This window comes from Heliangelus exortis, chromosome 22, assembly GCF_036169615.1.
Source record: "Heliangelus exortis chromosome 22, bHelExo1.hap1, whole genome shotgun sequence".
NCBI classification, from domain to species: Eukaryota; Metazoa; Chordata; class Aves; order Apodiformes; family Trochilidae; genus Heliangelus; species Heliangelus exortis.
In genome coordinates this window covers 8,523,864-8,546,731 of record NC_092443.1, presented here as the reverse complement: position 1 = coordinate 8,546,731, position 22,868 = coordinate 8,523,864, and the positions used below count along the sequence as shown (strand labels likewise).

The window sequence follows — 22,868 nt, the reverse complement described above, 5'->3', positions numbered from 1 at the left end:
ATGAGTACCCTCCTGCCATGCCCTGTGATCACAGCCATCACCCCAGGATGAGACCACCACAGTGAACCCCCACCCCACCCCCTTGGCTTTTCCCTCCACCCCCAGGAGTCCCCAGGACCAGTGCTGCTCCTGTCCTGCCACCACCTCCCCAGCCACCAGCTGCCTCTGAGTAACCAGCCCTGGGCTGCACACAGGGTCCTGGCTGACTAAAGCTAGAAAAGTTAATTTGTCCTGAAATACCCAAGACTGCAGAACAGTATTTCTTTTGCACATCTGATAGGTGTAATTAAAGAAATCATTAGGCTGGTATGCCAGCCCCAACCCATGATTTAGCCAATCTAACTGACAAGCAGAACACACACCAAGCACTCCCATGTGGTGATTTCAACTGCTGCTTCCACAGGGTCATTTCTTCATCTGGGAAGGACTCAAGAGGCCATGGCCAGCTTCCTGACAGCACACTGGAAAGCCCAAACAATGGCATTCTTGCTTTCTCAAGAGCACCACGTTTTTGCAGCAGGAAAGCTGCAGCTAGCTGGGCAAGAACATCTCCAAACCTGAGCAGCTGCTTGTGTGACCCCCCCATGGTGTGACCCCCTGGGGGTGGCTGCAGGCTCTGCTCACCCAGCATCACCCAGGGTCCCACTGCACTGGGACAAAGCTGGAGTCCCCACCTCAGGACTGGGCCCCCCGCCAGCTCCACTGAGGGGACAGAACTTGTCACCTGTACACTGTGTGTGGGTACAGCAAGATTAGAGCACACAGACCCCAGGAGGATGCTGGCCTTGTTGTCACCTTGTTGATGTTGGCCTTGTTGTCTCCTTGTTGTTCACTGGCCAGCAAATCCAGCCAGAGCACAGCACAAGGTCCATCCAAGGCAGAATCTCCCCACCTTGTGCTCAGGGAAAGGAAGGGTCTTACCAACAGGACACACATCTGACTCCCTTCACACCAGCTGGGTGCACAGCACCCACAAGTAGTCTGCAGGTCCTTTCTCACCCAGGAATATTGATGAAGAGCTATGCACAGCAGCTGCACTAAACTGTAATTAAGGGGAAGGCTGGGAGCCTCCCATAAAAAAAATATTTTCCAGCCATACTCTGCAGTTCCTACAGAGACCATTGAAACAGCACAAAGGCAAGGGCTGACCAGAGCAGTTATATCAAGAGAAGAACTGCATTAATAGAACTTATTTTATGCCAATAGGCTCCTTTCAACAAAGATGGCTGATTTCCTCTGATCTGAACCAGCTTCTCTTACCTCTCGGGAGATTTCAAGATGTTTCCTTGCAAAGTGTAAGGCTTGTTCATGGCTTCCCAGGGAGACATAGGCATTTCCAAGACTCCAGCAGGCTCTTCCTTCTCCCACCCTGCAGAACAGGAAACTGTCAACCACAGAAATGCTGGGCAGGATCCAGCAGCACAGCAGCCCTCTCAGGGCCTCCTTCTCTAGAGCACCAACAGCAAGGTCTCCTAGCTCTGCCTTTACCTACAGAAACATTCTGCAAAGGAAAATCAAATGCACTCTGCATCCTAAACTCTTATGTTGAGGCCAACAAGATCAAAGAATGAGCAGGAGCCTCCAAACTGAATCTGCACCCACAGTGGCAAAAATCTGAGCACTGTAGCCAGAATGGATCAGCTGTATTTGTGAGCACCAGCCTGAGAGCAGAAGCCAGAGCTCCTGCCCCACTACCACCTTGCACAGAAGTTTTCCTCTCCAGAGATGCACAATGCACCAGGAGGACATTAACATCCAGCACTTTAGTTCACCAACAGCCCAGAGCCAGATTAAGAAGGACATGGCAAGGAGAGGACACTGGAGGCATGCAATGTCCTGCTGAACACCAGCACTGTGTCACCCCGGGTTCATGAACCCCCTGACACTTCATGCAGCAGCCAAACAAATGTGAACCCATTTCCACAAGGTCCCCAGGGTGCTGCTGCTGCTTCTCTTCTCTGGTTCTCTTCAGGAGGCAGAGTGATTGTGAGGCCCTCACCCCCAGCCCCCCAGGTTCCAGCACCTGTTTGCACAAGCAGGAAGAGACCTTCTGCTGATCAGAGGCTGCTCAGCTCTGCAAAGGAGCAGATGTGGGGGGTGATGGGATAAAAAAAGGACCTGGGGGCGCAGGGGGAGGTTCAGCGTGACTGCAACTCCCTCCTCAGAGGTTGGGGCGGGTTGATCAGCATTGAAACATTTTTCTTGTCACCCTGTTCAATACCTTCTGCTCACAGGGTGTGTTCCCAGCAATGCAGGAGCCCACAATGCCTGCACCCCCACAGCATGATTCACCCTGGGGTGGGATTATACCTTCTCTGAGCAGACACTGCCCAGAAAGAGCCACAGAGCTCCCATTTTAATGTCTCTGCTCCATCTAGTGGAGGACACCCAGGAGCCATCAGCAGTGACACACAGAGGCTGCAAAGTCACTTCAGCTGCAAGAAGGCTCCAGGATCAGAGGGGGTATCCAGAGTGTATCTTAAAAAAAGAAAGCAAAAACTAACCAACCAAAATTTTCAAAGAATTGAGCCAATCCTCCTAAAGAAAAAGGAGCACCACATGCTCACATCACCTCCACATGCTCTGCAACATTTGTTTATCCCATGGAAGTTTCTACCATCATCTCAGAGCAACAGGACAGGTAGTGGCATGTGTGTATATATGTCCTACCTGCACAGTTTAAAGAAAATACATTTTTTTGCAACTTGAGGAAGTTGTAGAGGGGTCTTTCTGGGACAGAACAGCAAAGTTCATTGCAAAGTGCTCAATACAATGCATTTTCTTTAAGTACTTATTAGACATCTCACTCAGCCCACGCAGTCATAGCTTTATGGGCACAATAAACTCCATGTTTGAATGCCATGATGAAGGTGTCAATCATGTTATGTTTTTGACAGATGACTGGATTAAGGTCTGGGTTCTGAGACATTTTTCAAGACTTTCAAGAACATAGACCACTGCTGTTTAGTCCCAGCAGTAAAGAACAGCAAAGCAGCAGGGAAGGGCAAGTGCTTTGAACACACCAGAGCAGAAAATCAGAAATGCCAATTCCTGAGGCAGTCCCTTACCTGTCTCCCAGCTCCTGAGCTATCACCAGGTGTTTTAGGTGGTACTCAATTGCTTTTTCATAGTCTTGAAGCAGCGTGTAGGTGTTTCCTAGGCTGTAGCAAGCCTGGGCTTCTACTGCTTGATCTTTGAGTTGCCTGGAGAGCTGGAGTGTTTTCCTGCAGGGAACAGGTGGACATAAAGAGACCTGGTCACTGCAGGGCATGTCTGCAAGGTGACAGGAAAGTCACCACTTTGGCATGCCCTGTTCCACCCTGCAGGCTCGGAGGTGGCTGCAGTGCTCCCCCACTGGAGTTTACGACTTCACCACAACAGGTCAGGATTTCCAGGGGACATCAGCCCCGAGTCTGGCACTTACTTGTAGTACTCAGCAGAGATGTCAAACCTCCCCAGGAAGATGTGTGCATTGCCCAGGTTGCTGTATGCTCTGCGTTCAGCTGCTTTGTCCCCAAACTCCTTGGCGATGGCGAGGCGCTGCGGCAGAGAGGGAGCAGTGAGCACAGCCTGAGCCTGACAGCTCTGCCATCAACTTCTGGGTTTGCAAAGCTCCCACCCTGCAAGGCAGCAGTGCAGGTGCCTGGCAGGGCTGGGTGCAGGGCAAGCTCTCCTGCTTTTACAATTCAGGGTCAGGAAGAGCCTTTGGAAAAGTGAGAGCAATGTCACAGCCTCCCCCAGCCAGGTCACTGCACACCTCTGGAGGTGAAGTGTAAAATGCTGCACACACACACAGGGCAAGCTGTGGGTCAGGCTGTGAAGGGAAGTGGTTGACAGCAGGAACAAGGCTGTCACCTTGCACGGTGCTGTGACAGGGGATGAACGTGCAGCTCAGTGCCCTCCAGCTCACTGTCTGCACTGCAGCTGCTCCCCAGACCTCCACCTCTCCTCGTGTCCCTCTGCTCCCCATACTTCACCCTGCTCACAGTCCCAACTGCTCCAGTTTTCCTGCCTCTTCTCCCAAAGCACTGCTGACCTCCAGCATTTAAAAATCAGAAGAGCTGTGGCAGGGCTGATTTTCCACTGTGCTGAGTGCCTTCCACTGCAAGGAAACCAATGCATACTCTGCACGAGAAGCTGAATTGCATTTGGATTGGGGCAGGGACTGTGTCACCTCACCCCTTTGTGAAGCTTTACAGAAAGTTATTATGTTCTGCAAGCAACATCTAGTCCTGATCAACAGCTCTTTCAGCAGCTTAATTAAATTCATGGCTTGCATTTATTAAAACCTGGACTGACACAAATTAAGAGCAGAAAAGCCTTGCTAGGCTCAGCTGCAATTTGCCTTTAGATATCTCCTTCAGTTTCCAAGCCAATAGCACCCTCCCCTCAAGCTGCTCCCTGGGTGCTGATGGGGACTGGAAGAAGATGGCACAGCAGGGACAGACCCCCAGGTACACAGGGGAGGAAAACAGCTTAGGGCAAACCCCTGCTTGTACTTCCCAAGCTGTGGGGAGAGGAGAGGCTGCTCCCCAGCTGGCAGCCCCAGCCCCCAGGAAAAAGTGCAGTGGGTTCCTACCTCCTTGTGGAAGGCTATAGCTTCACTGAAGTTGCCCAGCAAGTACTGGGTGTTGCCAAGGTTGCCATAAGCACGGCCCTGTGCAGCTCTGTCCCCCAGCTCCTTCACCAGGGACAGGTTCCTCCTGAAAGAAGCCAGAGCAATACCTCTGGTGAGACTCTGCAGCACAGACACAGCAAAGAAACTTGCACCATAAAGAAAGGAGAGCTAACTCTGGACAAAGCATTTCCCCTCCCCTAGCTGCCTCCCCTGGGCAGGTCAAAGTCTGGTGATCCATGGGAGCTCCAGCTCTGGGATCTTGTGTGGATCCAGTGCTCTAAGTTCCCAATGTTCTCCTGGCCTCAGGCAACCTGTAGCCATATACAGGAACTGCATAAGTGCTCACCTATCATCCATTAGGTCCCAGGTTAAATAAGAAACAGCCACCTGACTGTACAGGGAAGAATCAGGAGCATGAGAGGAAGGAGAAAACCTGCACGAGGATGGGTACAAAGCTGGGGAGGGGGGCAAGATCCAGTCCCATGCCAGGGCTCTGCTCTCAGAGCTTGGTTTTCTCCCCCCTGTCACACATCCAGCAGACACAGGGAAGCATGGAGCTCCTGCCTGGCACAAATTCACCCACTGGCTATGTTACATGCACCATTCTTTGGGAAAAAGGTGCTGAGCTATAAATAGGCACTATCACATCCTCAGATGTGACAAGACAGATAAAAGATTTTTCACTCTCCTCATTTAAAAAGGCTGCTTAAAAAAAAACCAGCACTAGTGAAGCAAAACTGAAGTACAAGGAGAAAAACCATCTGGTAACAACCTTCCTGTGTGGGACATCAGAGTGACCTCTGAAACTATTTAGGAAAGAGAAGGATGTTAGAAAGATAAACTACAGAGTCACAGGAAAGGCAACCAGGACTTCAAGTGAAAGGCTCTTCCCTCGGGTGAAGGGGATTCTCTGTTCTTGGCCCCAGCAATGAAGAGCAGGGCCCCGTTCTCAGCAGGGCCAGCAGGGAGCAGCAGGGGCTGCAGGATCCAAGAGTTCAGCTTCCAAACAGAGCTCTGAGAAGGAGCAGACTTTTGAACTTAATTGCATGATCACAGACCAAACGTCATTAATTTTTACCAAGGCAGTGCCAGGATGAATTTGAGCTCTAATTTGATAAAAGCTTGCAGTCCCTCTCTCACCTTCTTTGGGATTAATTAGCCATGATAACTTGGCACCTCAGGGGAATATTGCTAACTCGTTACAACATGCAAAATCTCATTCAGTGGCCTGATTTTCAACAATGCACTCTCATGCTTTGCAACAAACATCTTCCAGAGCTCTCATATCCTCAGTGGCCCAGAAAACAAATATCCCCTATGAGAAATGCTTCCATCAGGACTCAGTAAAAATTGTTGTCTTGCCCTCATTAACCTGACAGCTATCAGAGCTCAGCTAACCTGCAGCCCCTGAAAGCAGAACAGGGACACTACAAACACAGATTATGATCTGAGCAGGGTAAGCTGTGTGCATTTGAACAGTCACTGATGCCTGACCATCACTGTCCCCTGCAGGAGAAAGCATTGGCTAAGCTTGAATACTTACTCATAATATTCTGAAGCTTTTTGCAATGTTTCCTTGACTTCTTGAGGCAGGCAGCCTGGGTCTTGGACCATGTTCCAAGATAAGTGCTTTCCCTTTGCATGGTAAACATTTCCTATATTATAGAGAGCTCTGGCTTCACCTACCTAAAGGGAGGAAGAACAGGGAGCTGTTACTGTCAGCATTGGACCTGTGATGCAGCCAGAGGGAAAGCTCTAAACTCCATCTCCTTCCAACATGCCATCTCTTCCACCAGATCACAGTTACAGACCTGAAGACAGAATGTTTTTTTAAGCTCTGAAATATTTCCTGGTAGATGCCATGAACCAATTACCTTGTCTCCCTGCTCCTGAGAAATGTCCAAATGTCTCTGGCAACAAACAACAGCTTCATCAAACTGCCCAAGTATCTTCAGTGTATTTCCAAGGTTGCCACTTGCCTTGGCTTCTCCAATGCGGTCCCCAATGGTTCTACAGAGATGAGCAGAGAAACCAGCAGAGGTTTAAAGAGCCCAGAGATTTTATTCCCAGCTGCTGGAGGCAGAAGTTGAGCTGCAACAAGCACTGCATGGTGCCCACAGCACTCACACCTGCCTGGAGGGTTCCAGAGAGGTTCTCTCAACTTTGAAGCCAGATTTTTCTGGCTGCTCTAATGACTTCAGGTGTGCTCCCAAATATCTGGGGACAGGACACCTGGACACTGCTCTGCACTTGCTCTGAGTGCCCTCCTCACATCCCTTTCTCCACCTCCCTGCTCTGAAGGTGGCTGCCACATTCTCATTGCCTCCAGGACACAGTAGTCAGCCCGTGCCTTTGGGTGCTTATTTCTGGGGCATATTCCCTGAGGTTGCTGGAATCAGACCCCACAGAACTTGCCTTCCCAGGTGAGGATGATTAGGACAAGGCAGCCATGCTTACCTGGCCAGGGTAAGGTCGTGTTTATGGTACTCCAGGGCCTTGGAGTACTCCTTTAGGTAGAAATAGGCATTGCCCAGCTGGCTGTAGATGGCACTGAGAGTCTTCAGGTCCTCTGTCCCCACCTGCACTGCTGCTTCAAAGAAGGCTGCCCCAGCTTTGAAGTCTCCAGCCTTGCACAGGCGCTCTCCTTCCAGGGCCAGTTCCAGGCAGGATGCCTCCATCCTGCCAAAAGCAAGAGCATCATTTCCAGAGGAGTTGGGCTCTGTGCACCCAGGCTGCTGTGCCAGGGTTTGAAGGTTTAAGTCATCCTACACCTTCCATCACTCACTGCACCAGATAAAAAACCCCCAGAGCCCCCAGGAGCCACCCTCCAGCATGCCTGCTGCTCTCTGCATGCAGCTCCAGGGCAAACCCTGTTTGGGCAGTGACTCAGGGACATGCAGCTGGCACATCTCTGCAGGGTGGACATCAGCTTTCTGTGGACTTGGTGGGCACTCAGCCTCTTAGGGATGAGGCACAGCAACTTCCAGACTTGCAGATTGGTGTCTACCAGTGGCCAAAGGCAGCCCCTGAGTTCCCAGGAGGAATCCAGACATGAATCCCAGGGCTCCTGGCTCCCAGGACACACACACACACATCACAAATGTCACACAGCATCTGGTTTTCCTCCAGGTAGTGCAGAGCACAGGAGCCACGTACCCAGACTATTCCTGTGCCACTTTCCCCAGGGCAAGAGAGAGGGCAGCCAAATTGTAACATATTTTTATTGGATACCAGAGAAAAACCTGGCCTGTGCCGAATTTCTTGGCTGAGCAGGTTCCAGAGCTCAGTGTCTGCTTTTCATTAACTCTCCTGCTGTCACTTTTTCCACAGGCACTCTGCACATCAGCCCCTGGGCCAGCTGCCCTCCCCTGGGAGTCTCAGCACCTCTGGCAGATGCAGTGCTGTCAGTGCAAACACTTTGTGAGCCAGACCAGCAATTCTGCTTCAAGAGAAAGGCAACGTGCACACAGAGTGCTCCCCAAGTCCTCTCCAAGTTACAGCTGCCCCATTGAGAGCACCCAAAGCTCTCAGGACAGAGCACACACTTAAAAGCTTAAATTTGGAACCACCTTGCCTGCTGCACTCTGCCTCTTCACAACCCAGATGGACACAGCATGGTCCTGCTCCTACATTCAGACATTTTTCTTTGGTCTTTTTGCCTTTTTAAAAAATTATTATTATTTCTGCTTAATGTATTTTTAAAAAGTCAAAACTGTTGAGGTCAAAGGTGACATCTGCTATGGTCAGAGAAACCATACCCCACTTGTCCAGAGGGAGGCAAGAAGAAAAGCCCAAAGGTGGTTTTTATTCTGTCCTCAGGCAACAAGAGCTTGCAGAAACCTTGGCTGTGGTACCCAGACCATGGGGACAACTTTCCCATCATCATGTGCTGTGACAGCAGGAGCCCCTCTGACACCTCCTGGAGCAGTTTGATTTTGCAGCAGGTGATGAGAAGAGCTTGAAGTGAGGTTCCCATCCCCACAACACAGAAAACCCTACAGCAACAAAACCCAACTAATTACACACTCCAGGGGTGGCAGCTTGCCCAGGCCACCTTTGCCAGTGGAAACACAACCAGGAGTGAAACGTGGACCAGGAGCTGCATTCCCATGGACTCACCCACCTGCACACACTCACACTTTGGGTGCTTTCCTGGTGTTCCCATGGTAACTGTTCAGGCACAGGGCAGTGATGGGACCTCCCAGTGCACACAGCCTTTAATTAAAATCTCTTTGTCCTTGAACAGGCTGCTCTGCTGAGTACCTGACTTATCTAATTAACATCACTGCCCAGTTTGGGACCTAAGCAAGAGAGGAGGCTTTTTCTCTACATCACACTCTGCCAAGCCTGTGCTGCCATGGCAAGGGACAGGAGTCAAGAGCAATTATTAACAGAAACACAACCCACTCCTAAACCCCACCTGCCCTTCCCACATCCTCAGGGCCCTGCAGCCAGAGCAAGTTCTAGGAAGCATCTTTGTATGGAGTTCAGTCACTGCAGGCTCAAGAGCACTCAGGATCAGTGCCAAGGGCAGAGGGACCAACTAAAGGCCAACAGACTGAAGCCCACTGAAACACTACACATGTAGCTTAAAAAAAAAAACAACAAAACAAACCAAAAAAACCAAACCAAAACAAAAACCCCCATAGCTCAGCTCTCCAGGAGACCAGAAGGGTGAAGATAACCAGGCAGAAGATAAAATCTGCTCTTTGAGCCAACCTGAGCCTCCTTGACTGACTGGCAAAGGTAAAGCAGTGAGTGAAGACTCAAACCCCAGCCCCAGGTTCTCCCACAGCACCTCTGAGCCTTCCCCTACCTCTTCTTCTGCAGGTTCCTCATTTTCTGAACATAGAGCCAGAGCTCCAAGCTGACTGGCAGAAGGAAGCAGCGGGGCTGAGGTCTGCTTGGGACAATTTTGCAGAGAGGTCTTTCTGTGAAGTTCATTGGTGTGATCCAGGGTTTTGAAGAGGCTGAGGGCATCTTCATGTCCATACTCCATGCACAGCTCTCCAGTTTTCAATCACTCTCCAGTTCTCATTCCATCTGGTCGGGCAGGATTGCCAGTAAGTTGCTGGAATCTTGAACTCTATCTGGGACACTTTTTTCTCTCTGTGTCCTGCCTTTTGTTACCTGGAGAAAGTAACCTCCTCTTTCCTCTAAGAAATACAACACCCTTCATCCACTGCTGGTTTCAGGTACCAGAAAGGCAAGTTCACAGCTGAAATCCAGAAACAAGAGGGCATCTTGGTTCCTTCACATATTTTCAGCACTGCCCAAAGAGGAAAAAGGACCTTAGAAGAGTCAGTGAGATGGCAAAAATCAAAGGCAAATGGCTCTTTCCTTTCTGAACTGGTCTCTTCCCAAAGCACTGCTCCTCTGGGGTTGCACCAGCTCCTCCTCTTGGTGCCTCTTCACTCCAGGAGCAGAATGACTCCTGTTGCTATGAAGATCTTGTCATGTAAGCACCTCAGGGCTCCACCTAAAGAGGGTCATCTCTGGGCAGAAGCACACAGTTGGACAGGCTCCAAAGAGGTCTCATCCATCTGCCACTCAGGAAGCTTTGAAAGTTCCAAAAAAGACCTGAGCAGTTCTCAGACTGGGGAAAAGCAGAAGGCAGATCCCACAGAGCAAATCCCTGCCCATCTAAATGGACTCCAAAACATCCCCATCTGAGAAGACACAGCCCTCTACCCCCCACCCTCCAGGTATTAAGTTTCTCCTCTGCTGACACGCAGGCAACACTCCTGGGCCTGTATGACCACACCAAGCACCTACTATTCATGTCTTAATACCAGAAAAGAAGATTCAGTCCCTCTTGAGCCAGCAAATGACTGCTGACAAGTGGAAGTGTTGGGCTTGGCCATCTGGTGCTGTTTAGAAAAGAGACTGCAGACCATGAGCTGCTTTTCTGACTTGCCCAGCTAAGATGCTAAAGCTTGTTACTGCAATGCCCCCAGCACTCACCTTTCAGCTCCCTGCAGGGTGAGTCCCTGCCTGGGACTGAGCAAAGACACAGAGGGCTTGGGGGGTGCTCACTCAGGGCATCCCCATTCCCAAACCATGCCCTAAACCATTCTTCCAGACCTGTGTATTCCTCCAGGTAGGCAGGATTTCCAAGTCCTGGCAAAAGTCCCACTCCAGGTTCCAGGCCCACTGCAGGCAGGCAGGAAGGTCTGAGAGCCATCCCAGTGACCAAGTCCCAGACCAAACCCAGACCTCACATTTAGCAGTTTCCTTCTAAATACATGGAGACAAAACCCATGGCAAGTCTGGCCAGGTAAGAACAAAGATTTGAAGATACCAGATGTACCCTAAACATGAGAACAGGGCTGATGTGCACAGAAAGAAGTCCCAGCATCAGCTCCCAGCTGGAGCATTAAGAATTCTAAAGCAGAATAAACTCTGCTGAGGCAGAGCCAGGATTGATCCATGGGGAATTTGTACCTGTTTAGCCTTGGGCTGCCCTTCCCTGCCTGGGGCACCCACGTTCCAGGCAGGGTCCTCACCCCTCACCAAGGAAGATTTTGCTGACCCCAGGCTGGGGGCTCACACCAGCAGCACAGCTCCTGCATGCCTTGGGTTAGGTGCACACCCCTAACACAGCACTGGAGGTGGCTCCCAGAGTGGTTGGAGATCATTTGGCAAAAGGTACTTCCAGAAAGGGCAACGTGTGTGTTGAAGAAATGACAACAAAAAGAACATTTTCTTCCAAAGCAGTAGGAGGACAAATATAAACCCGATGTTTGGCCACAAATGAGTTGTGCAATCTGCACAGCATTCTGGCAGAGGAAGGAGTGAGTGGCAGGATGCTGGCAGATCACTCAGTCCCCATCAATGTGACAGCTGCAAATTCCAAGCCCAGGAATGGATGTTGCTTCTGAGGCTCCTATGAGACAGAAAAAGGGGACCTTCTACTGTGCAGTGACAGGGATGGGGAAGCCTCTTCCCAACCCAACACAGGGGGCTGGGTCACCCTTAACTTCTGGAAAGGATAACTGAGCTGAAGGCAGAAAAACCTAAGAGGAAGAGCAGATATTAGCAAGGTTTCTCAGGGCCATCCATCACTGTCAGTTAGCAGCTAATGATGCTCTGGATCACAGCTTGCCTTTTGGCTGCCTTGCCTTTAGAGCAAAAATGGTCTTTACAAAAGGCAAAATGGAAGGACTGTCACACATGAGATGTTTTGGAGCTCCAGAGCAGGCAGCCAGGGCTCTGGGAGCCCTGAGGATGCCACCAGCACTGCTGCCTTGGTGGGACTGTCCTGCACACACCACTTCCCTGCTGACAACAAAGCCATCAAGCTATGCAGAAAATCATGTCACAGGACAGAGCTAGGAACCAGTTTTCTGCTCCCTCAAATACTGTAATTCTCACAGGGCAAGGGAACCTCTTCCTGCCTACAAGGTGAAACTGCCTTAAAAAAATAATATATATATATATATATATATGGGTATTTGACTCATTAACTGGGCAATTGCAAAACTCATTCCCCAACAGAGCTCCTGGAGCTGCTGGAACAGTCAGGAATAAACCCCAAGCTTCTAGACAGAAGGGAAGGAAGGAAAAAAAACACCCCCAACACCACCATCAGTTATAAAGCACGTACTTAGTGTATTTACTGATATGAATTAACAAAGCAACAGATTTTGGCATCTTACTTGCCAATCTGATTAAACTTCAAACACGAATATATGTAATTTCAGAGCACTGATGACAGGGGAAATTACCCATTTTTTCCCCAGTCAAAAAGAATCGAGTTTATCAGGTGCTGAGTGTAAATGCATATTCACTGCCTTAACTAAATATGTATTTAAATAATTGAGTGGCAGCACATCTTAAAAAGGTAATCAAGCTGAGAATTACTCCCCCTCAGTCATTTCCTTTCCCAGCTCCTGTACACAGGCAGCAGCCACCGACTGAGCCACCAAACAGCCCCAGGGACCCTTCCCCTCCCCTGCCTGGGGACACAGCTCAGGCTTCTCCTGAGCCAAAGCCCATGCTGGCCTCAAAGGCTCTGATTCTATTTCTGGGCTTCCCTACATGAGGAAAGCTCCCCCAGACCCTGCTGAGGCAGAGCCAGGATGGATCCATGGGGAATTTGTACCTGGTTTAGCCTTGGTCTGCCCTTCCCTGCCTGGGGCACTCACGTTCCAGGCAGGGTCCTCACTCCTCACCAAGGAAGATTTTGCTGACCCCAGGCTGGGGGCTCACACCAGCAGCACAGACACAGCTGAACCTCTCCCACTTGCTCCCAAAGGATGAGTTTCCATCTCTGGGATGAAATCCTTACAAGTAGCTCCTAAGTACACCTGCCTGCAACTTCACACCACCCACTAGCATCACCCTGCCACAACCCCAGCCCCATCAAGCCCTCTGCTCCTCCCAGTCACCACTCGTCCCCCCCAGCACTGCTCCTGCCTCCATCCAACACACCCAGCAGCACTCTGCTGGTTCTCAAGGAGGGCACTACTGAAATTCTCACTCCCAACACCAGTCCTTGCACAACAGAGCCAGCACAGCCCCTCCACCCTGCCAGCATGGCCCCTAATGGCTCTAATCCCCTCCTGACAAACAAACAGGTTCCCTGCAAGGCATCGCAGCAAACCCAGCCTGGCAGGAAAGGATGACAAGAAATTCAGATGTACATGAAATTAGCTCGACTCAAACTACTTTGGTAGTTTGAAAGCAACATCTGGAAGCAAGTTTCCCTGCAGCCCATGGAGGGCAGAACCTCCAGAGCACTGTGACCTACACGTCACCTTCTTAGTGAGGGAAAGAAATCAAGAACTCTTTTGTTTGGAAAGGAAAGGCCAAAGATGAAACAATGAATGCTGCACCCGCTCCTTCCCAGCTTCTGGATCAGTTCCAAGCCTCTGGGTCAGTTTATTTCCCATCTCCTGAGGCACAGAGGTACTGCAGAGGCACCAGAACATCTGGGGGGAAGAGTTTCCACCCCACACACTTTGAATGGTAGTAGTGTTGTATGGAGTCCTTTCCATAACCCCCAAACTGAAAAGAATAAAATAACACTTATATATATATATATATATATATAAGGGGGTTTTATAAGGTTTTATTTTATATGTATTTATATGTATTTATATGTATTTATATGTATTTATATGTATTTATATGTATTTATATGTATTTATATGTATTTATATGTATTTATATGTATTTATATGTATTTATATGTATTTATATGTATTTATATATGTATTTATATGTATTTATATGTATTTATATGTATTGCAGGGAGTCCTTTCAGTAACCCCCAAACTGAAAAGAATAAAATAACATTTATATATATATATAAGGGTTTTATATAAGGTTTTATATTATTTATATTTATATATTTGTATATAAATATATATATTTATATATTATTTATATATATTTTTATATTTATATTATAAGGGGTTTATATAAGGGGTGTATATATATATATATATATATATATATATATATATATACAGACACACACAAACACAAGCACTGCCTGAGAAGTGTTTGTTCAAGCTGGAGCCCCAGGGAGTGCCAGGACGCAGCAGCTCCCATTGCAGCCTTTTGCTAAGGGCATGAAACAGGGAATCCAGAGGGGCAAACCACAGGGAGCCCTGGAAGCTGCTGGGTCTGTGTGCTGGCTCCAGATTTCCTCTCCCACTCCCTGCTGGTACATCAGTGCCCCACAATAGTCATTTCAGTTAATTGCCATCTACCATTAGCTGCAGAGTACTTACAAGGGACTCAATTCCACTGCATATTTGCTAATAAATACCAAAAAGGCCAGTGAGGAAGACAGCTGTATTTAGCTGCATTTACCCTCTTATTAGCAGAGCTGACTAAGACCCCATTTCTATTCACAACGGCTCCAACAAGCTGCCTGATTGCCAGGAATTCCTGTCCGACCTCCCCACTGCCTGAAAGCAAAAGTCCCCCTGCAGCCCCTGCTGCCACAGCTCCCTCCCCTCTGGCTCCACACAGCTCCCCATCCCACCAAGAGCCCCCCAGAACCCTCGCTGGTTCTGATCCCTGGGATCCATCAGAGCTGGTGGCAGATGGGACCCATTTGCTGGCTGAGCAGAAATTTGTGAAGCCACTGGTGATGCTGAGCTGGCACGTGGAGAAGGTTTTCAACCTTAGGAACACAGAAGATCTTGCAAAGGTGCAAGGGCAGCTATGGATTTGTTTGGCAAACATGAAGCTGAGATCCAGCAAGGCTTCCCCCCAGCTCTAGAGGATGGAACAGAGCAGAGGAGCCCTGGTGCCTCTGCCAGGCTCCTCCTTGGAAGTGCCAAGGAAACCACTCAAGGTAGAGCTGCTCCCGTGTGGCTGAGACACAGCATCTTCCACCCAGGCAGGGATGCTCACACAGTTCAAGTCACCAGCTTAACACAATGCCAAAAAAAAAAAAAGCCAAAAAAAAAAAAAAGCCAAAAAAAAAAGCCAAAAAAAAAAAGCCAAAAAAAAAAGCCAAAAAAAAAAGCCAAAAAAAAAAGCCAAAAAAAAAAGCCAAAAAAAAAAGCCAAAAAAAAAGCCAAAAAAAAAGCCAAAAAAAAAGCCAAAAAAAGCCAAAAAAAGCCAAAAAAAAAAAGCCAAAAAAAAGCCAAAAAAAAGCCAAAAAAAAGCCAAAAAAAGCCAAAAAAAAGCCAAAAAAAAGCCAAAAAAAAGCCAAAAAAAAGCCAAAAAAAAGCCAAAAAAAAGCCAAAAAAAAGCCAAAAAAAAGCCAAAAAAAGCCAAAAAAAAGCCAAAAAAAAAAGCCAAAAAAAAGCCAAAAAAAGCCAAAAAAAAGCCAAAAAAAAGCCAAAAAAAAGCCAAAAAAAAGCCAAAAAAAAGCCAAAAAAAAGCCAAAAAAAAAGCCAAAAAAAAGCGCCAAAAAAAGCCAAAAAAAAAGCCAAAAAAAAGCCAAAAAAAGCCAAAAAAAGCCAAAAAAAAGCCAAAAAAAAGCCAAAAAAGCCAAAAAAAAGCCAAAAAAAAAGCCAAAAAAAAAAAAGCCAAAAAAAAAAAAAGCCAAAGAAAAAAAAGCCAAAGAAAAAAAAAAAGAAAGCCAAAAAACCAAACCAAACCAAAAAAAGCCAAAAAAATCACTGAAGATCTAACCATGCCCAAAGAGATGCTCTCATCCCCAGGAGCTTCAGACACTCATCACCTCTAGAAACCTGTGCTACACTTGGAAGAAGTGGGCTCTCAATAATTTATTATCTTGGTAATGTAAAAAATTAACTTCAGTCCATGTACCACATCTTTCCCACAAACACAGCTTAACCCACAGCAAGGAGAGAACACGATGAAGTCTTTCTGTATCAGAGGAGTGAAACCTCTAAAAGGCAATGAGCAAAATTCAAGCCTCTGTGCTCCAAAACTGCTCAAATATCAAAGGATCAAGGTAGGATGTAATTAACTTGCAGCATCTGAGAAAGCTCAGGTGGGATTAAGGTACAAATGTGAATTTCATCTCAGCCTGGTTAACAGTTCCACTTGGTCCCCAGTTTCAAAGCCCTTTAATTATAAGATGCAAATACTTTCCAGGGTCAGAGGAAATTAAGATTAAGGAGATACCAATTTGAAAGTTAATTTGTGAAAATATGTTGACTCCTGAATAAATGAAAAAAAAAAATCTGAACATATGAACTGATTAAGATGCTTCAGAAGAGGGACTGTGCAGAACTCCCTGTCAAGCAGGGTGAGAATTAAACCTTCAGAAGAGCCTGGGTCAAATTCTCTTTGTGTGGGTACAAACCCCCCCAACCAGCAGCACCAGCCTGCCAAGTGCTGGGGAACTAAGGATGCTGATGTCTGGGGATGCTCTTTTCTTTGCAGGAGGATGCTCAATCTGGGCTCTCTGGGCATTGCCTCATAAATGCAGAATCATAGAGGTTGGAAGGGACCTGGAAAGATCATCTAGTCCAACCCCCCCTGCCAGAGCAGGGCCCCCTAGAGTACATCCCCTAGGAACGTGTCCAGGTGGGTTTTGAATGTCTCCAGTGAAGGAGACTCCACAACCCCCCTGGGCAGCCTGTTCCAGGGCTCTGTCACCCTTACAGTAAAAAAATTTTTTCTGATATTCAACTTGAACCTCCTATGCTCCAATTTACACCCATTACCCCTTGTCCTATCACTGGTCACCACTGAGAAAAGCCTAACTCCATCTCCCTGACACTCACCCCTTACATATTTGAAAACATTGATGAGGTCACCCCTCAGTCTCCTTTTCTCCAAACTAAAGAGACCCAGCTCCCTCAGCCTTTCCTCATAAGGGAGATGTTCCACTCCCTTAATCATCTCAGTAGCTCTGCGCTGGACTCTTTCAAGCACTTCCCTGTCCTTCTTGAACTGAGGGGCCCAGAACTGGACACAATACTCCAGGTGTGGCCTCACCAATGCAGAATAGAGGGGGAGGAGAACCTCTCTTGACCTACTAACCACACCCTTTCTAATGCACCCCAGGATGCCATTGGCCTTCTTGGCCACAAGGGCACACTGCTGGCTCATGGGCATCTTCTTGTCTACCAGGACCCCCAGGTCTCTTTCACCTTCACTGCTCTCCAGCAGCTCAGCCCCCAACCTATACTGGGACATCGTGTTGTTCTTCCCCAAATGCAAAACTCTACACTTCCCCTTGTTGAATTTCATCATGTTTCTCCCTGCCCAACTCTCCAGCCTGTCTAAGTCTCTCTGAATGGCAGCACAGCCTTCTGCTGTGTCAGCCACTCCTCCCAGCTTAGTGTCATCAGCAAACAGATGCAAAAAAAAAAAGAGTGCAAAGGTACCAGCCCTGAAACCTTCTGTGCAGAGCAGCCCCTGCAGCAGGATGGATTTTGAGGCATTCAGGTTTTGGCACTGCAGATACTCAAAATTAACCCAGTGATTTCAGCACAATGAGGGAAACTTAGAGTTTTCCAAGAGCTTTTTGCTTTCTTGTACGGTGCTAGAACCTTCAGTGAAATTAATCCATCACTCCTGGGCTGATTTCACCAGAAGAGAAGTGTTGTTTCCTTAAGTCACTTCAGAAACAAGAGAGTAAGAGAGGACAGGGACTCTGAGTGGCTTTTCATTAGAGCATTACTTTGGCAATTAGGTCAACACATCCTCTCACTAAAATATATGCTGTGATTTAAATCACCATACAGCTCCTGCTACAAAATACATTGGGTCACACTTATAATGTATGTTAGAAAAACAAATATTCAGCTTTTCAACAGTGAAAGAAGCCAATTTGTTTATTACTCATTTTATTTCTGCTATTCAGCTTCTATTTCCCACCAAAACACATCAAACTTGCTACTGCAAACGGCTGTTTCTGGTTTGGGGGATTATCTTTCCAAATTCAGAAGCACTGCACATGAAACAAGAGATGTTCAGACTCAGGAATCATTTCTCTCCCAGTGCCCTCACAGAGGGGGCTCTGCAGCTCCCCTGGGGCCAGCCTGGACCCCAGCCCAGCAGCTCTCTGGGACAAGAGAGGGGACTGCCTGTCCTCTCCTGTCCCCTCCATCAGAGCCAGGGAACAGTCCTCGTGGATTACAGTGGGGGTACAGCACAGCAGTGCCAGCTCAGGTTATTTCAGTGAACATGAAGCCAGGGACTCGACCCGAGACAGCTTTGGCTGCAGAGCATTACATCCTGCCCCTAATTCCTGCCCCAGGATCCTGCCAGCAGGGACAATCTCAGCTGCACAAAAGCCACCCAGCACCATTGTTCCAGTCGTGCTGTGCCATTGCACAAGCTGAGGGGCCCCAGGAGATTTCCTTTCCTGTGTACCCAGACTTCATTCTGAAGCCAAGTGAAAGCAAGTCTTGTTTTCCCAGAAACGCAGCAGCCAGAGAGGCCCAAAGCCTTTTTCCCAGTCCAAGCTGTCTGGAAACCCCTCCAACTGCAGCCCCCCCTCCTTCCTCTCAGCCTGCCACGGGGCTCAGACCTGTAGCAGGGAAGCAGCTACATATTGAAAAGATGCTCTTGGGGACTTGCAGTTCAAGCTGGGAGGACAAAGGAAGCCCCCAGTCCAGCCCACCCCCTCCCCATCCCAACCTCCCCCCCATCTGCTCAGCACCAGCATCCAAAAGCCTCTGGGCTGCCCAGGGACTCACAAAGCACTGACCCACACTCAGGGCCAGGCAGCCAGGCTGCCCTCACCATGCAGGGTGAAAAGGCAACCATGACAAAGTTCACACCACTGTTTTTTCCACTGACTCCTCAGCAAACAACAGCCAATTTGGTTCTGTTCCCTTCCTGTCTCATCCGTTTCCCCCCCTCAGCCCCAGGCCAAGGATTCAAAGCCAGGAGAGGCCTTGGGGATCCATCTGAAAACACACACCCCAGATCCCTGCTCCTGGCTATCCAGGCTTTGAGCCAGGGAGATGCTGAGTGGCTGCAGAGAAGGCTCAGGATGCTTTGGACCTTGAAAGGGATTTGTGGTCTTGGTAACAGAAACAGCAGGAACCTGGCCCTCCTTTCCTTTCTGCAGAACTTGTTGAAAAACAATTTGCAAGAAATGAGAGAACAAGTCCAGCAGATTCAAACAAGCAGCAACTCCTTTTTCCAACTTCCACGTGGTACAGGGAGTGAAGAAGGTGACATCAAGCCTGAGCACAGCTGGGGGAGTCTGTGATAGCTCCCTCAGGGATTGCAGTCCCTGTGCTCAAACCAGAGAGAGATGGAAAAGAAAAGGGATGTGGTGGTTCTGTGAGCTCAAAAAGAGCAGCAGGGAGCTCACATCCAGGCTGGAAGTGATGCTGGACACCAGGAGACATTTCTGTTGGCAAAGCTGTAGCAGAGCAGCCTGCACTAATACTACATTGGTTTTCTGCAGCTTTCTCCAGGTCCAAGGACTGCTAAAAGCATTGTCATGATGTGCCTGAAAATTTTGGGGGTGCTAGAAATCAGAAATCAGCCCAGACACACTGTGATTTCAAAGACTGCCTTGGCAAACTGAGGGCACTGCTGTTCTCCTGCCTCTGACACAGCCACAGGGCATCCCTCTGGAATTTTTAAAGGTAATACCCCACATCTATCTCAAAATCCAGGAAAAAGGTTGCCCAAGAACTCAAATATCAGCCCAGGGATGCTCTGCACTCCTTGCCAGCATCTCCAGACAGTTTCTGCAGCTCCTCTGTGCAGACCCAGATTCAGCAGAGCAGCAGCAGGAGTGCTTTTGGGTTCTTCATGGCATCATGGAAAAATCCATGTGTGCCATCAGATTAATCCACAAGCCAATAAATCAGAGCATGGCAGGATCCCCAGAAGGCCAGGCCAGCACCTCAGAGCAAAGCAGCTTGCATGCAAGGTGGGAATTAGGCTCTGCCTTGCTGACCCGAGGAGCACAGAGCCTCTGCCTGGAGCTGGCACAGCCCCTGCTGCCTCCTCTGCCCATGGAACCCCAGAGCTCCAGCAGCCTGCAGGCTGCTTTCCCTTCCTCCAGAGGATTTTACCCCTTCCACATTCTCCCAAATTTTTAGCACTTCTGTCCCAGGGTCACTCCATGGATAATTTCTATCCTGAACACACGTGGCACTGAACCTCTGTACAAACCAAAGCCCTGGAGGGAAATTCCTGCACAGCACCACAAATTCCTGCTCCAGGTGAAATTCAGTCACCTGTGTGAAGAACAGGCAAGCACAGAACCATGGAATTGTCAGGGTTGGAAGGGAACTTTAAGCTCACCCAGTGCCAACCCCCCTGCATGGGCAGGGTCACCCCCCACCAGCTCAGGTTGCTCAAAGCCCAATCCACCCTGGCCTTAAAAACTTCCAGGGATGGGGTTTCCACCACCTCCCTGGACAACCTGTGCCAGGCTCTCACCACCCTCACGGTGAGGAACTTCTTCCTGACTTCCAGTCTAAAATCTAAAGACTGCCCTCCTCTAGCTTGAATCCATTCCCCTGTGTCCTGGCAGTACTTGACATCCTAAAAAGTCCATTCCCAGCTTCCTTGCAAGCATCCATCACTGGTGGGTGCAGCAGATTCACACGGTTCATCTCTGCATCTGTGAAATAAACCCTGGTTCTGCTCTTCCACAGAAGTAATTTATTTGTATCAACATTTTGGGTTTGGTTTTTTTTTTGGAACATCTCCCTGGACACAGCAAGAATGCTAATATTCTCCCTCATTTTCTCACTGCTGTCACAAAATCACAGGCTAGTCCATACATTGATTTGTTTTTAAAGTGAATTACAAAAGTTGTTTTCGAAAAAAAACCCAACAGAATTATGTTCTCTTATGTGCTTCTTGGAACTGAGCCTTCAGTAAGAGTAATAAAAGGATGAGGCATCAAATTTTTAAGCTATTCCATGCCAAAAAGCCTCCTCTGTTTTTCTCACAAAGTAGGGGAAAAGCCTGAAGCACATCCAACTCAAAAAAAAACAACAAAAAAAGTATTTTTTTACTATGCACGTAGAAAGGATGAAGCCAAAAGTTTACTGTTATATCCTGCACTACCTGCCTGATGGAAATTCCCAGTTAAGGAGACAGAATGAGCAGGAATGGATTGTAGAGAACTCCCCACAGACCTGTTTTAGATTGAAATTAGCTCCTTGTGGCCATCTCAGAGGTATTGCAGTGGCTTTATAGAGAATACAGACAGAACTCCCTGCTCCCCTCCTCTCTTACACTGGTGAAAGGAGGGAGGATAAAGCATCAGGGTTACACTCATGCCCCAATCAAGAGAGCTCATTTATCCTGACTACTGAATAATATGTCTTCAGAATAATCTCTGTTCCTTCATAGACATCATCATCATCATCTAGCAGTGAAAGGCAGACATGGCACAAGAGCTGCAGAGAGGGAGGAGAAGGCAGGGCTGCTCCTTACCTTACCCTGGGGTAGGGGTGGGATGTGCAGACTGCTGGCATCCAGGAATGACACTGCTTCCAGATGGATTTTGCATCCTGGAGAAGCCTTTTTTAATCCAGGGCATTATGGAGTAGTTGCATGTGTGCTGTACAAACAACCTCTGTGAGCAGCTACATCCTCCACACATGGTTTTAATTGGGAATTTAATATATTTTTAATTTTAATTCCAGTCACATGTTTTGAGCTGTTACTTTTCTCTCCTCTGTGTGTGCACACAGATAACATTTCTATGTCTCCTGGGTGCCACGTTAGCCTCAGGCAGCCAGCTCTGGGAGAGAGCTGCCAGCCTGGAGAAATGACTCTGTTCTTGTTGGGAGCCAGGGCTGAACAGCATCTCCCTCCTTCCTTCCTTCCCTTCCCAAGGCTGCTCTTAGTACAGATGCTTGGAGCCTGACCCTGCTTCAGCAAACCTGAGAGGACCCCCTGAAACTGATCAGAGCCTCACCCAGGAACCTTCAGAAACTGAGATATTTCCCCCCCTCCCCAGCAGAATGTCATTTGTTTAGGGGGGGATCCAAGGGAGGGTCACACAACAGCTCTCTGCTCACTCCTCATCCTTGTGTCACTTTTTTTTGGCTTTCAAACAGGGAGGATGCTGGATGCTGGGCCAGGCCACAGAGCACCTAAAGCAGGACCCTGCTGCCCAGTGAGCCAACACAGCATCCCTGCAGCAGGATGAGGCCCCAGCACACAGCCCTGGCTCTCCTTCCTGCAGACACACAGCTCAGCAGGACAGCTCTGCCTCAGGTCAGGGTCTCAGACACCCCTGCAGCCTTCCCAGGCTCTTTTCTCACTGCTGAGCTCTCACACAGCTCTCTGCAAAACGCTCACTCAGTGGCATGACTGATGACAACTTCCTGCCAAAAACACCGACACCAAAAAATGGCTTTAGTGAAGGAAAAGTACAAAGAAGTGGGTGCCTGAGCACTCTTAACACCTCGGGGCTGCTCTGCTTTCTCCAAGCCAATACCTAGAGTTGGCCTCTTGATGGTGACCAAACCCCACGGCCACCCAGGCTGCTCCTTTTCTCCCCCCAGGTCCTGTGCTCTGTGCTCCCACCCCATCTCAGGCACCTTGCACATGGGCTGAGCCTGGGCTTCCATTCCTCAGCTGCCAACTTCCTCCTAAACCACCCCTTGCTCTCTCCCACATCAAGCAGAACAGCAGAACCATTGTAGGGTCAGCAATTCATGGGTCATGGAAAAACAAAAAGGTCTCCAATTCCCAATGAGCCCCCAGTGACACGGGTAAGGAAGCACTGAAGGGAAGGAGGGGGGGGTCAGGACATTCAGCTCCCGGCTGTGCCACCCATCTTCTCCCTCCCCCTGGAAAGTACACAATTTTTCACTCTTGAAAACAAGACCAGCATTTCCCAGAAAGGCTGCAATCAAACACTGATGTT

General features: G+C 48.6%; 1 protein-coding gene across 3 annotated transcripts in view; it reads right to left on the bottom strand.

The window, feature by feature from the left end:
* GPSM1 (G protein signaling modulator 1) overlaps nucleotides 1-22,868 on the bottom strand; it is a 68,700-nt gene that overhangs the window by 39,048 nt on the left and 6,784 nt on the right. Inside the window, exons 1-8 of one of the 3 annotated variants that reach the window (XM_071765928.1) lie at nucleotides 9,435-9,695; nucleotides 7,076-7,297; nucleotides 6,493-6,628; nucleotides 6,162-6,304; nucleotides 4,580-4,703; nucleotides 3,425-3,540; nucleotides 3,069-3,224; nucleotides 1,261-1,369 (exon numbers count right to left, since the gene is read on the bottom strand). In XM_071765928.1, coding sequence (XP_071622029.1) covers nucleotides 1,261-1,369; nucleotides 3,069-3,224; nucleotides 3,425-3,540; nucleotides 4,580-4,703; nucleotides 6,162-6,304; nucleotides 6,493-6,628; nucleotides 7,076-7,297; nucleotides 9,435-9,610 — 1,182 coding nt within the window. In that variant the 5' untranslated portion in view covers nucleotides 9,611-9,695. Of the gene's footprint in view, nucleotides 1-1,260; nucleotides 1,370-3,068; nucleotides 3,225-3,424; nucleotides 3,541-4,579; nucleotides 4,704-6,161; nucleotides 6,305-6,492; nucleotides 6,629-7,075; nucleotides 7,298-9,434; nucleotides 9,696-22,868 lie in introns of those variants that run through there. The other 2 variants (XM_071765922.1, XM_071765923.1) reach the window with 2 other exon arrangements.